Below are 16,757 nucleotides of genomic sequence, written 5' to 3'. Positions count from 1 at the left end.
TAAATATGTTATTTTCATCCCTAATATTTTATGTAAATTCAAAATGGTTTCAATGATTACAAACCAGTTATTTTTAATTTAATAATATGTATGTTTAAATGCTTAACGATTTATAAAAAAAATATCCGTTTATAATATAATATAATTTGCACTCACAAAATTTTTCGGCGTCCTTTTTCTGATTACAACTGTCACGGACACATTTGTTTTCATCATTACACTTATCAACCACACTATATCACTATTTATATTTATTTTTTTATTTACACTTTTTTTATCTATTTTAATATATTTTGATCCGTATAAAAACATTCGGCAATATGAAGAGTAATTTCACTTTTGCACATGTATACTGCATGCTCCTTATTCCACGTGCAGAACAAACGCGACTTTTCTTCTCACATCTTTTTCCCCACTTTATATTTTTATTGACTGATGATTTTTCGGCTTACCCGAAAGCCATTCTGGTGAAACGACAGCACGGCAATATATGTAGAAACTGGCGACATGTCTTCAAAATCGATAGATTTTACTGAACTCTGTAGCCTCACTCAAAAGAAAATCTTTGAATGTAATTTTGCTGTTACGATTCAAAGTTTGATAGACACGAAACGAATTAAACAATGCGCATTAAAATAAATATCATAACAACCTATTTTGTTTATTTCATTGTTTTTCAAAATATTAGGTAACTATGTATTGATCGTCGCTATCAACAGCTTTCAAAAATTGATTACAGCATACATTGAGCTTACTGTTTGTTGTTTGCTTACTTTAAGATTATAATTTATTTCTTTATGCACAAAAGTCTTTCTTTATTCCATTTAAAAAAACTCGCTATATTTTTATTTTAGTGAATTGTCCTAAGAATATTATTATACAAATTCACACCTATGGGCCTACTCGTTTTCTTATACCTTACTATTCTTAAATTGTCTCTATTTTTAGATTTAAATCTATGTACATGTTCATTTATTATTAAAAACATAATAAAATACTCTGGTAACATTATTTTTTTCTGAATCTCGATTGTTGTTTGCATAGAATATTTTGAGAATTTACTTGTTTGCGCACTATTTCTTCCATTACCTTTTCTATTATTTATAATAATAAATACCATTCGTCTATTATTCTAATCTATTAATTAAATAGTAGGTAAAGGTTTGAAATCGTTTTTTAGCTTAAAAGTGAAAATTATTAAGAAAATAAATTTACAGCAAATATACACTGCAAAAAAACAATAATAGTAATTAATTTATATTCGTAATTAAATAAGCATAATATGATTATATTAATTATATATTATATTAATTCTGACACATATAAATACTTTTAATTAAATACTAATAACTATATTATTCAATATTAATTTTTTTTAAAATCAATACATAAAGATAGAATTTTATTAAAAATTTATAGTATATTTATAAAAATAAAAAAGACGACACATGATCGCATAAACTCAAAAAGCTCAATTCGATTAGATTTTTTCTTACGTTAAATAAAAACTAGGAATAATTCATCCAATACTAATCAAGAATAAGCTGAGATGTAATCAAAATATAAACGTGAGATTCTTAGAATTAATCACTGATACATAATCAATCGTAAACCTGCTGGTAATTTTTAGTTATGTGAAAATATCCCTTGAGCTTGATAAATTAATTACAATCCAATATTCAAAATCTGGAAAAAATATCTATAAGTTATAATTCTAAAAAGTTATTATGCCATTAGCATATTGCCGTCGCTTTTTTTTTTGGCAACCGATTTCTGACAATTTTAATAAAAAAGCATGAAAATATATACACTCGAAATAGATAAATCTTTCGATATGGTGTAGCTCGACTAATAAATAAATAAATTATCTGAATTTAAAGCTTCCGGATTACTATATTATGAACTATTGAACTTTAGTTAAGTTGTTTAAAACAACTATAAAAAATATAGCAAGAAAATACAAAAAATGAGGTACAAAATAGTGCCATAAACACCGAATGAATCTGATTTCTTTCTAAGCTACAGCTAGTCAAAAAAAGACTTCTCCTCTATTTTATACTTTTCAGAAATATGTTTCCGTAATCTTTTGATTAAGTTTATGGTATATTATAAATTTACCATATCAAATATTCATTCATTCACTTTTTTACATTGTAACAACTTTCTTTAAACAACTAAAATTCGAATCGCTTAAAATATCTTTAGCCTCACGCGTAAAATCTTTGCGAAACATTTTGACGATTACCTATAAAAAAATATTGAAAAATTTCTGTACAGTTTAATTCAAATGGTGCAAAATTTGTTTCCCCAAAATTGGCCGCCCACTTTCACCACATGCGTTACACCCTCACTTGGCAATAATCTCTCTGTGCACAGAGACTTCCAAAGAGTCGGTAATGGGCTCTTGACGGGGTGTTCGAGTGTACAATTGGGATCAATAAGCGCAGATTTAGCTTATAAAATGCGACATTAAACTTACGTTAGTGCCCTAATCGCCGACGACGGTTAAATTCATGTGTATTATATACCATGTATGTGATATATGCGTTTACCATATAACTAGGAACTTGGCGAGATACGCGCGAATGCTTTCGCATCAATCTTAATCGGGCTTAATGTTCTGCAAATTTATTAAAATATATACATTTGAAAATTTCGCGTCATATATCACCTCAGATATTATTTTTACAGAATGAGCGAAAAATAAATATTTAAAATTTGCCAGAGTATACCTTTTTAAAGGAAGATTAATCTATTGATCAAAATTCTTAGACGTAATTATTATTTGGAGTGATGATCGCTTAAATGTTTTCAGAATGCAATAAAGCAACATTATTATATTTATAATAATGAATTATTTATTTTCTACCAATTAATAATTTAAATCTAGATTCTGCCGTCACAAATTAAGAGCGTTTGATAATAATTTTAATAAAAAACTATTGAATTTCTATTAATTAAAAGTCTAGAATAAAGTCGATAATTTACAAAAGTTCTTTGTGTATTATTATGTGAGAATTTGTAATTTAATATTTATAATGAGACGTCAATTATGTTAGAGTTTCTGTTGCAAAATACAATATTTAAGCATAATAAAATAATGGTTGTAATATGAAATCACAGTGCGATAAAATATTTCTTGAGAAAATGTAGAATTTATATCAAAAAATTCTAAATTGTAGAAACTCACCTGCTTATTTTCGAAATTTATAAGAAAAAAAATACTAAAATATTATATTAATTTTATTTTTAAGCTTTTGTCGCGTATAATATATTTATATGTCTGATTTTTTTTATTGTAAAAGGTATTTTTATTTAAAGTTGGATTGTGAGTTCAACACAGTTGGCAAACGTGGAGCCATGGCTTGCAACAAAGAAGCGAAGTGACAGTCTCATACGTTTATATTGCAACTACACAAAAATATGTTTTGACGATTGGCGTTTTTAAAAATATTTTTAAATATTTGCATAGCAACATTGCCATTACAACACAAGCATACTATTTTAAGAAAAAGAAAAAATATCTGAATAAAATAAATAGTAATTAAAAATTAATTATTAAGCCATTGAACTACTTTTGCATTTAATAAATAAATCATCCAATGGAAAGATAAATTTACAGGTCTAAGAAAGGTCCGAAAGCTAATAGCTAAATTTTCAGTCATGAGACTACAAAAAATATGCTATTAAAACATAAGTTTTTGTATATGATATACAAAGATGGGTTTTAAATTTCTAAGTAAAAAAAAAATTGTTGAAATGCGACAGCTTCGCTAGAAAACTTTTTTGCAGATTATGGCAAAGTATCAGCCATATGCATTTTGGATTTCCATACGAACGGCCGTTTGTAATCTACTCAAGCGGCCAAAGGCAATCTATTGCAACATTCCACCCTTTTTTTATTGATTACTTAATCAAAAAGGATGGAAATAGAAATCTTCTATGGATGAGGCAATGCGTATTATTGCAGTATTGCATAGAAGCAACGATCACTTCCTCAGACACAAAGTTCAAAGAATCGTAGCTTAAAGAGTTTTTCAACATGCATTCACTAAGCTTGCATAAACTTTAAACAACATTACACCATAGAAAAAAATCACAGAAGCCGCCGCTTCTCTCTTCGCATCATCTGGTCTAATTTGAGGTTCAAAATCCAAAGTTTCATGCGCTTTAAACAATAAAGTTTGTCTTGAAAAAAATATAAACACCACTGATCTTAAAGTCAGGAGTGTTTAGATCTATTTTGTCATCTAAATTCAAATGTTGTCTAAATTTATTCAAGACATTTTCAAAGTCCGATGTTTTCAGTTTTATAAAAAACTATTTCTGAATTTTGGCTATCAATGCATTTAAATCTTTTGGTTTAAAAAATCTCAACGTTCATAGCAGTTTTAAGTAAAATTCTAATGTGATTATATAAAGCTCTTTTGTAAAATTTATTGTCTACTGCTCTTTAACAATTTTGATTAAATAAGCTGTGAAAGTTTATAAATGTTGAAACATAGAATAACTATAAAATGTATATTTAGTCAAATCTTTTTTATGTACTATAATGCTAATAAATAATAAACCAGTCAACGTTTTACGGGTACTGACGGGTAGCAAACGTCTAAAAAGGGATTTGTTTGTTAAAATGGGACAAAACCGTGAAAGAGATAACCACGTGCATTCGGAATTACCATCCAAATGGCCGTTTTTAATCTGTTTTTAAAATAATACGCAACTTTGCCCTTTTCGCATCGGCCAACCCAGTGAAAGGGGCGGAAAATAAAATATAAAATGGAAAAACCTATAGGTATAATTACAGGAACACGTGCGACCAACGATTACTTCCTCGGGCACTTCATACTTTACATCTACTTTGAAATTCAACTCTCTAACCTAAACTCATTAAGTTTAAACAAACTTGCAGATATTTTATTTCTTGTTGTATTTTATTCTTAGCAATTTGTTTTTAGTCTGTCAATATTATTCTCTCAAGTCAATTGCTGTTACATTAAAAAAGTGCTTTTAGGCGTTTTTTTATTTTTTTAATATTCGATTGTAACCTGACAAATTAAGCAGTAAAATAAAATAATCTTAATTAATCTATATTATGTTTTATGAGTTACAACTTAGTAATAATGCGACAATAGCAGTTAAAAACATCTGTATTGATGCCAATAAATAAAGAGTGGTAAACGTGGTCCTAAAATATTCGTTTCGGGTTTTTTGATATTAAATATCTATGTAAGGGCAGGTATTCTTAGTGGTTATTATTGAGAATATTAGGGCTTCCATCATAGCAGATCCGAGAATAACAATACAGAATTTAGCACAAAAATTCAACGTGTCAAAGGTGTTATTTGCAGAATTTGGGTATCTCATAAATTGTCTAAGGAAAACCTTGAGCAGCGAATCTCAATATGCATTTAATAATTAATGATTTTAGATAAGAAAGATTTATTTTTGAGTCGAATTGTTACTAAGCTTTATTTTAACACGCGACTTAAAAGACAGTGGTTGGATGCCAATTAACCTCCAATTTCAACCCCGAAAACAGGATTACACCCAATATGATATTGTTAGACATTTGGTGGGATATGAAGGGCATAATTCATTATGAGTTATTGAATTTAAGGCAGACCATAAAAATTGCCCTTTACTTATAAATTAAGTAAGTGAAAGATGATAGAAAAAATCAATAGATATTTTTGATTCCATTCTCACCCATTTCAGACATCATATTTTTAAATCCCTGCAACAGTTTTTTAGGTGAAAAATTATATTTTACAAAAACAAAAATTAAAAACGACAAAAAAAATTATTGCTTCCAAAATAACAATATTTTTCAAATCAGATTAAAAAAAATGATGTTTACAATATTTTTCGATACAAATATACGTATGTAAAAATATTACACGTTTTATTTTTTAACTAATTTAAAAACGCAATACTTTTAAGCAATATTAGTTCTTTAATGACTTTTTACAACTACTTGATGAACTGTAAATTAATCTGTTTTATTTGACTCGAATGTCTAATACTAGCACTATATATTAATTGTGCAATAAAAATATATACCAAAGGTTTTTTTTTGCCCATCCTATAAAATCATATATTATTATGAATTTGTGTGTGAGCGTGTCAGGAAAAAATCCACAAAACGCGTGCAATTTATCGAGGTGATTTTATATTGCCTTAAATTGTTCAACACAGTCTTAAATCATTCTTACTTTATGTTTTTTCATCCGTGAATTATTACATTTAGGTTCACATCACATTACATAAAATGGATGTTAATGCTTACGTTAAAGTTTAAAAATATTTTAGACTTGCTTAAAAAAAATCATCTTGAAACGGTTCACTACATAATCCTTATGTGAAGAATTAAGTATGGATTTGTCGGTACTCTAGTCAAGTATAACTTTGCTATATAAATATTATATAATAATTATATTTTTTGCATAAAATTCGTTTATTGAATTAAACATATTATAGAAAATGTACTATATATTATATATATATGTAGATTTATAGGGTAAAGCTGCACTCACGTTGGCAAAATATATGTGTAAAAAAAGTGTGAAAGCAATAAGAATTTACGCCTTTGCTTTATTTACTTTGATATAAATCTACGAGCGTAAGTCTACCAATTTATATAGCCGACTTAGGAAATGACATGCAAATTACATGGTCACAGATTATTCGCGAGAGAAATGTTAAGCATTTCTACCACTAATACTGGTGGTGGTGTATATTCTTACTTACTATACATTATTCATATTTTTATTTCGACGAGCATGGATTTTTGCTGAAGGAAACAAAAACGTTTTAATACAAAAATGGATATATTTACTTGAGCAAATGAGAAATTACTTTTTTTCTTTCGTATTTGTTCGGCAAAGAGGAAAAAGGATTTCTTTGAAATACCATTACTATAGCTATTAATAAGATTGAAATACTACATAGAGATACATATATACAATCGAATATTTAAAAATTTGTTTTAGCAATTGATTACATTTTAAAATTTATATACATACATAAATATTAGTTTAATGTGATAAAATAAAATGTATGAATATTTTTGAATGGCGGCCGGTCAAAAGAGCGAGCGTCAAATGAGCTTAATTTTTTCATATACTTCACTATTGATATGTCTCTTGAATGTTTTAGTTTAAGATTGGATGTTCAAATGGGACGTGGGTTTTGGACTATTAATAATAATTACCTTTTCATTAAACTAAAGACCACTAAAACTTCTTTTCAGTAAACATTCAATTAGGCAATTGCAATTATTTTCCAGATTAGAATCGCGGTTGAGACCACATTCAATGCCTTTGTCCATATTAAGGGTTATGACAAATAACTAATATTTTTATGTCGTAAATAATGAAACAAATATTTCATTTGGGTACACTGAAAATAAATAATAAATAATTAAAAAAGATTAAAAAAATTGCTGAAGAAATAGAGATTGAAAATGTTAACATCGACGGTCGATGGCGAGCGATCGTAAATACGATGACGTGTAACGGCTTAAGTTTAAGTGCGCATGCGTGACAAATTTCACTCGCGACGAGTATGGCGCACGCGTATCGACTACGCCGCACGCGCTCAGTCGGCGTACGCCGTTCTCTTGAGGTGGTTGTGTAGCAGATTTTCTGAACGTTTGCGTTTCATAATTACGCAAATTAAAAAAATGAATAAATATTAAAAATATGTATCTTGTGGTTTTTAGGAAAAGTATTAAAAATAATCACTGAAATCGAATAATAAAATGTTTTGCAATCAAATAATTAGACTTACGTAACAGCTGATCAAGCACTTATTACAAAAGCCAATACCTTGGAAATATGAAAATACTGTTATTCCCTAATGATATTTGAAATTAAAACCATATTTGGACATAACAAAATATTTAGGAATTCATTAAAACACTTTTTAAAAAATAATTAAATTGATCATAAAAAATGATTACATTAAAAGATTATTCTAAAACTTGAAACTTGTACAAGATTTAAAATTGGTAGAAATAGTCTTAGTCGTTGAATCGCATTAAATACATATGACAAATTTGATTTCCAGAAAGTGTATAAAATAAATGAAATTTAAAATTAAAATGAAAATTATATAAAAAATATTGTAGAATTTACAATTTTAAAAGTGGACCATATATAAACTTGTTTTAGAAACAATATTTTTATTAGCTAACAAATAATAATAATAAACTATTATGCTAACCTCTCTTAGTAAATTGATTAGTGTTATTATAACTCGATTCGGGTCTCTGGGTATATGGACAGTAAATGAATCTCTTGGTGCAGAAGTATTATATTAGGTTAACAATATTTACTTGGCGCACCATACTAATTTATTGTCATAATATTTAAGGTTATAATAAGATTCATACTTATTAATTATTTGCATCATATATTGGCATAATCCATCTTATTTAAAGTGGTTAGATATCATTCCTACTACTATTACTGTCACAGTAATAATAACACGGTTTATATCAAATTCATCGTCACTTCCTTAAACATCCATTATTATATGGATAATTTATAAAAATAAATCAATATATGTATTTATAAATAATTAAAACACAGATTACTAATTGTTAGTAATTTACTAGCTCGAAAAGACTAATAATATTATTTAAGTTGCCGCTAAATGAAAAATGTCGATAGTTGTCCATCGCCGCGCCGATTTGAATAGTGCGAGCGAGATAGCGAGCTCTGCTTGCATCTCGCTCTTCTTTTCCGTCTTACTAAATTTTATATTCTTTTTATTTGATAACAGACACACAACATTAAGTAAGAATTATGCACAATTAGAGCATATAATCCCATATCATAAAAATATATTGTAGATACCCATTGAAGGAATAATTGCCAACGTAAAACTGTCAAGTAAGCGTTATGCGGTCTTAAGACCGCTCAGTCCGGGCATGTTCCGATGAAAAATTTTACAATAAACTTACACTCTCATTGAGTTATTTGCATAAGTTAAGAATTGAATATTACTAAAATGTGTTTACCACAACTTTTTTTTACCATTAATAAATTAAAATTGGCAAAATTAGCTGCAACACATAGCCAATAAATGCATTTCAAGTTTTAAGAGTGCAACGCTTGGAATACACTCGGATGTGTCGACACATTGTCGAGTTACGAGCACAAAGGGTTAACTATATTGGAAAGACACAGAAAATTACAAAGTCATCACCTTGTCCTTGGACGTGGCGGGCTGTGCGGGCTGTGCGGGCTGTGAGGGCGGTCGCATCGGTGTGGCGTCGCGTCGCCGGCAAGGACGCCAGCGCCACGCAACGCAACGCCGCGCCGGTGGCACTAAGCACTATTATACACACTACACTAATTTCAATTATACACTGCTTAATTGTAACACATACACTAAATTACACTATCACTTTATAATTAAAAACATCGAAAGGGATATTATTATAAACGAAAACACTTATTCGACAAAAATGTAACGAAACAGTTTACGCGACCGATGTCACATAGCTACTGATTTTTTTTTAAATATTTCGAGATGCACAAACAAGTGCAAACGAGTTCAAGGTTATGCTTCATGTTATGTTCATAAAGGCCATAAGGATTAAAATGTCGTGCATCTCAGATAACAAAAAAAATCGTTTTTATTTCATAGCAGACACACAATCTTAAGTAAGAATTATGCACAATTAGAGCATATAGTCCCATATGATAAAAAATATAGATACCCTCTGACGGAAAAAATGAGTTTAAGACCAATTAATGGTCTTAGCACCAGGCGGAATAACCATGTTCCGATGAAAAATTTTACAATAAACTTACACTCGTATTGACTTATTTGCATAAGTTAAAAATTTAATATTACTAAAATGTGTTTATCACAACTTTTTTTACCATTAATAAATTGAAATTGACAAAATTAGCTCCAACACAAAGCCAAAAAATGCATTTCAAGTTTTGTCGACGTAAATTGGAATACACATTACGAGCACAAAGGGTTAACTAGTATATATTCGAAAGACACACAGAAAATGAATAAAAAGACATAACCTTGAAATGACGGGTAGCGGGGGCCGCGTCGTGTCGGCGTCGGTAAGGACGCCAGCGCCAGCGCCAGCGCCACGCCGCCGGTGCAACTAAACACTACACTAATTTTAATTATACACTGCTTAATTCTAACACATACACTGAATTACACTATAACTTTATAATTAAAAACATCGATAGGGATATATTATTATAAAAACACTTATTCGACAAAAATGTAACACGCTACTGAATTTTTTTTAAATATTTCGAGATGCATAAAAAGTTCGAACGAGTTCAAGGTTATGCTTTGTGGAAACCATAAGGATTCAAATGTCGTGCATCTCAGATTACAAAAAAAAAATTTTATCAAAGGTTGACAATTTGTCTAGTTATAAAAAATATTTATCTCTAATTCGAATTATTTTAATGCAAGTTGATCGTTTATTTTTTTAATATATATCTTTCATTTGATTTATTTTAATGCGAGAGTGACACGAAGGTCGCCTTTGCTGTCGTTGTTGTTGTTGTTGTTGACCTTCTAAAAGTATAATGTCGATGATTTCAACTTGTATATTATTTAAATCACGTTGCCTTTGTTAATAACAGTACCTGACTATTCTTTTAATTTAACATACATAATTACTAGAAAGGTACATTAGTCTAAAAACTATATTCAAGCATTATAGTAAGCTATATTTTATTTTAATTTATTACCTAAAATAACATACCAAAAACCATTTAAAAATAATAAATAAAGATTAAGTAAGATTATTAATTTACAGTTTGATCCATTTTATTCTCTTTATGCATCAATAATATTATATGATTAAAAGTAAGCTTTCATTGATGTGTTTTAAGTACACAGTATAATATAGTGAAATTAAATTAATTGGTATTTATTTTTAGCATTTAATTAAATATATATAAATAATTGACATGGGTTTTAACATAAAAACAAACAGTGATAGCCTACAATAAATAGTATTGTTTATAATTATTTTTTCTGTACTATTTTACCTAGTTAATGTATGCATTAACGAAATTCACACTTTGCCTGTAACATATATTATTTAACAACAGTAACTTATTACAGCGTAAAACGATTGATATTATCATATTATCGATACTAGGGCATCTTTTATATATATAATATATTTTTTTATATTTTAAGTTTGAAACGCCAATATAAATATGTCAACATTTCTAGTTAGAATGTTTTAAAACATAAATTTAAAACAGAAGTTGGTTCGTTTCATAGACAAATATACCATTTGTCAAAGTCAAACCACTTTTGTATGAACTGTGTAACTGTGCAGACTTTACTCAACGTCAAAAAATCGTTTGCTAAGTATAAGATAAAAACGATACTGTACATAACATCTGTTGATAAATAAAAACGATCCACTTTTGTGATTTTGTAGTTTTTTTGTTATATACTATTGATAAAAAATGTGTCAATGTCAAACTACTGTTGTGTAGACTGTACAGAATCTTTTAATCGTATCTTAATATTAAATCGTAAATTATAATAAATATACCGATTTTGATAGTCGGAGTTGTTTTAAACATGCTTTAGATGTATTTAATCGAAATAAAAACATTAACGAATCGGCGGAGTGGAATGGGGGTGTAATGTAGCTTACGAGGGCCGAACCATTACTTTGTCCATTAGACATTTCCCACTTAATAATGCACCGGATGATGCTAGGAAAAGACACTTTCGGGGGGTGGACCTACCAAATGGAGCCTAGGACCGTTTTATGAATATTTAAGGCCCAAAGCCCGAAATTGGTTTACAGTGCCGGATTTTGAGCCCGCGGCGTCTGCAAACCGAGACCAATTATTATGTTAATAGGAGGACCGCCGAAACGGAAGAACAGAGGCTGTGAAAAAGTGGCTAGAAGATTGGAGAAGCGATGCTTTATGAGGCGAAAGAAGCAATTTTTTAAATAAAGGATGTGAGAGATGCGAGGGAAATGGTGTATGTAATGTGTTGTAAAATTATAATAAAATAGTTAACGTTAAAGATATTTCTTAAATTAAAAAATACATTATTATTTATATAACATTTAACATTACAGTTTAAAGTTTTCTAGATTCAAGTGAAAATATTGTTGTACAGTAATATTTATTAATAAATTAATTGAATAATAAATGTATGGTTTCTTATGAAAAACATCTCATATCTTTCATAAAGCTCACATTTCTTGCACTTATAAATTTCAATAGTGTATATGTATGTATATGTAGCAAAACATGTAATGCAAAAAAAAAACAGGGTAGTACTATTGATTATAAATCGAGCAATTCATATCCTGATTTTAAGTTTAAATGTAATTAATACAATTTTGATAAAGTTCATTGGCGAGCTAACTGCCATTGCGGCCTATTGACCGCATTTTTTAATTAAAACAATGCGGTAGCTAAAATATACATTTTTTTATTTCGAATTTAAATTACTGATGGTTAAACAGCCATTTACTATTTTATCCTTATTTTTTTTGGGGAAAAAAGTTTTGCTAATTTTATCTTCTCTTGCGCCCTTCCCAACTTTATAGCTTTTACTATATATGTACATACTATAAAAATGTATCTGTTAATCACTAAAAATTTTCGAGATAATTTGTATGGATTTTACTATTTAATATATCTTAGCTTTATTGTCATTTATATGGCAAAACTTTTTTTTAATATTGTTACACTATTTTGCATTTTTTATATGTTAAACCTTGTGTTGAACTTTTTAAATAATTTTTGAAAGTAAAATAAATAAGCATAAAACTTAGTAAATTTATTTTTACCATCTTGGCATTAAAACATTTAAAATATCTAATTTTTGATACAAGACAAAGCTAATATTATGCACCAATTAGAAACATGTTTAAATCCAGTAATCTCAGAAGCTAGTATAACACTTAATTTTGGATATTAGACTGGGCAAAGATGAAGAGGTAAGCGGTTGCTTCTTCAATGTTTTTTATCTGACGTTATTAAGTCTCCTCTTAGATTCGAGTTTATACAAACTTGAGTTCCAAAGTTGGAAAGATATCGTTAAAGTTTATAATGCTGTTGTTAGACTCGAGGAGAAGTTATTATTTGCGTACTTTGTATCTGGATGTATGAGATGACCCAACTGAAAGAAGCTTAGTGCTCGCCAATTACGAAAAACTGCGTCTGTCAGTTTAATTGTTTTTTCAACCAGATCGCTTTGTCACTCATGCAGGTTTGTAACGCTATTTTAATGCATTTACTTTAAGATGCAAATTGATAAGATGCTAAATTAAAAACACAATGGCGCTTGTATTTTTAAATTATCTCTAAAATGCTGTGAATACAATATATAAAATCATTTGCCCATTAAAAAGATTCTAAATGGCAATTAGGATGAATCTGTCTATTGTCACGTACGGTCTGCACCATCTGCTAATCACTTGTTTATTGAACCGTTTGAACCGTTCTTTGTAACTTCTTAGAAAATATAAACAAAATAGACAATATCTCTTTACGATTTGTATATGTATAGTCTGACAACCATTTATTAACTCTAAGCAGACAAAAATCTTGTATAAGAAACTCATCAATTAACTGAGCATTGAAGCTGATTAATTTACTTTCTATCGACCCAAATGATACGTGATTCGTTTTTTATTGTGGCAAACTGTATTTCAAATTTTCTGTAACTAATCACATGCCTACTTATAAATACGAAAATATATTTTCCATGCAAGGGTATATACTAAAATAAAAATAAATACGCTTTTTCACAATACAATTGCGGAAATTCATTTTTCTCGCCAGAGCGAAAATCTGGATTAAACCCTTTATTGAAATCCCGATTGCAGCACTGATATTAACAAACACGCCATCGTGTTTGTTGACACGATATAATAAATATTACAAAGGACATGTTACATATTAGGTTTTTATAGCGATTTTTATACTTGTTATTCAAAGAGTGAGTATACAAAAAATTTTCGCGCTCGATAAATCTTATTTTATTATTTCACGTATAATATTTTTTTAAACAGATACATATATAGATACAAATAAATGACTATAAAAACTTATTAATCTATAAGTGTCGTGTTCATAAATTAAACCACCTTTTCATTCAACAATTGAACCACCTAGTAAAAAATTTACAGGTATAAGAATCCGAATATAAAGTTATTAAATCATAAACCGCGGTGACAAAACCAGCCAGTATTTACTATACAAAAAAATGGCTTATTTGTTAAAATTGGACACCACCAAGAGAAAAGTTTTTTGTCAAAAAAGATTAGAACAATTCGTCGCAAATGCCCTAAAAACAGGATTGCCATATAAACGGTTGTTTGTTTAATTTTCTAGCCACCAACGGCAATCTGTTTAAAAAAATTGCGCAATGGCCACATTTTTGTAATTGGCCGTCCCACCGAAAGAGGTATAAAATGAAATCTCTTATGAAGGTGTCATATGTATATTTTTCGCATGAGTAATAAATAACTCATTCTGCGGTTATAATTTAATACATTAAAATTATAAATTTAATGCGTATAAATTTAAAAAAATAAAATAAGTAAATTTAAAATATGTATTATTAAATTCTTGAAATTAAAATTTCGATTTTATTTGATTAAAGTAAGTATTTTTATATTTCTTTGCAATTATTTTTAATTGATTTTTAAAAATCAATAAAAATAATTGTAAAGAAATATAAAAATAATCTTAAATGCAATATATTTTAAATAATTTGTGGCAAACTTTACAGAAAATGTTTAAAAAATGTGTAAATCATCGGTAGATCTAATTTTCTGTATTTAAATTAGGTATTTTAAATAAAAAAAATATATAATATAATACAATAGCGCAAGCAACCAACGATTAATTTCTTAGACACTTAATCAGATACTCTCTGACACGTATACTAACATTTACACTTCGGGGGTTAAGATATCAAAGCATCGAGAGCATTGAGACCATCCGCCGCTTCTCTCTTCACCTAGTCAAGATGTCCCATAGTCAGGAATCCATAAACTTATTAAAAAATTAAACATTCTCTGGGAAAGTACTGAGGCGTATGTAAAACTTCACAAACTGTACGTGACGATCTCAATTATTGCACAAAAATTAAATAATAAATTAATATAATATTATCATGCGTTCTATTAATATTATATATTTACTTTAAATAAAAGCTTAATTCTAGGACTTTTAATTTACGTATAAAAATAGAACTTATCTTATTTTATATACTATTAAATTATATCTAATAAACTCTATATAAAAGCACAGTGAAATATAATACAAAAAAAAATATGAACCCTATTTTTTGTCACCTAATACATTTGTTTATTCTTATAATGTACACATTGTCTATCACATAATACCACAAAACTAGTTACATTAGTAACGTGACACAAAAGGTTTTGGTACAACAAAATCCTAGAAAAAGGATAATAAGAATATTTCATTGAGTTTATGTTTACCTACAATGGACTTAGGCCTCTATTTTCCAATTTCGTAGGTTTTCCTTTTTATTTTTGTATCCTTTTAGACCCTACAATATATGACATGACAATTACGCGTTTACTATACGTTTAAAAATTATAGTAATTTTTCTAAATATTTATTATTATATAATGCTTTCATCAACTTTTGAATCCGTAAACGCCTTTTTACTTTACATTTTATAAAAGGGAGTGTATTACGAAATAAAACTTCTTTCTAAAGTTCAAATGCATAATGTGCCAAATTACACAGTCTGGTGAACACGAAATATTGAACTACATAAGTTAAAAAGCTTACGTCTGGAGTTTATGTGATATTGAGAGGGCTATTTAAGAAGTTTAATATTTTTAATGGAAGAAAACCATAAAGTAATCTGTAAAACGTTTTTTATACAAATCCTTTCAAATATTATTTAAATAATATATTTTAGTATCATATATATTTTAATACTTTATCCACAAATATATTGAATAATAAACTATAATTTTATAATTTCATCTTAATTAAAAAAATATATTATGTTGTACTTTTACATATAACTGCTATAAACCATTGCCTAAATTTGCTATGTAATGATCACATAGTAAATTTATTTTTAGAATTCCTAATCAAACTTTATCTCAAAGATTTTACATGATATCTCATACAAAGGATACAGTTTAATTTAACAAAAAATATAGCATTGATTTAGCTTTAGGGTTTTAACTATTTTTTTAATCAAAATGCGCACTAATAATAAAAAATAAAACTTTACAAAGTTAGTAAGCTTTTATTATATTGACTTATAGGCTTACATCTGCCATAAAATAATGAAATAGCGCTTGGTGCAGACCATACGTGACAATAGACGGATACATTGGAATAGTAGCGTACAAGTCGTACGTAGTCGCTTCGATAGTGATGAGGAAATGATGTTCAAAAATATGGTTCTGGAAGTAATGTTCAAACAGAAGACGAGGTGTAAATCTGTTTACGAAGAATTCCAATGAACAAAATCCAGTATAAACCGTAAGTTAAGAATAAGAATAAGTCCTCAGGCACCTTTTACGGGACTTGAGACTCGCGTGTACCGCGTTTCTTGAATTGATACATATGAATTTCTACACAATACTATATTAAAATCCGTTAAAAATACAAAAAAGTGCTGTTGTATGTTATTGCTTTGATAAATCAACCACGCTAACGTTTCAAACCTGTTTTAAAATACAATGCAACGGCTCACCTCTAAAAACTATA

At 28.3% G+C, this 16,757-nt stretch overlaps 2 protein-coding genes across 3 annotated transcripts in view; one reads left to right on the top strand and one right to left on the bottom strand.

Annotated features, from left to right (window-relative positions):
* The window catches only part of LOC148233578 (uncharacterized), a 243,616-nt gene extending 234,106 nt beyond the window's left edge, over window positions 1-9,510 (bottom strand). For both annotated transcript variants that reach the window (XM_088191076.1, XM_088191078.1), the window contains exon 1: window positions 9,214-9,510. In XM_088191076.1, coding sequence (XP_088047202.1) covers window positions 9,214-9,270 — 57 coding nt within the window. In that variant the 5' untranslated portion in view covers window positions 9,271-9,510. The remainder of the gene's footprint in view (window positions 1-9,213) is intronic.
* Window positions 1-16,757, top strand: part of Oct-TyrR (Octopamine-Tyramine receptor) — a 145,836-nt gene that overhangs the window by 113,072 nt on the left and 16,007 nt on the right. The gene's annotated exons all lie outside the window — the stretch shown is intronic.

Source organism: Plectrocnemia conspersa, unplaced genomic scaffold (genome assembly GCF_051122295.1).
Source record: "Plectrocnemia conspersa isolate PC_06_02 unplaced genomic scaffold, ASM5112229v1 ptg000008l, whole genome shotgun sequence".
NCBI classification, from domain to species: Eukaryota; Metazoa; Arthropoda; class Insecta; order Trichoptera; family Polycentropodidae; genus Plectrocnemia; species Plectrocnemia conspersa.
The sequence above is the reverse complement of the archived record's forward strand: the minus strand, read 5'-3'. Positions and strand labels throughout refer to the sequence as shown.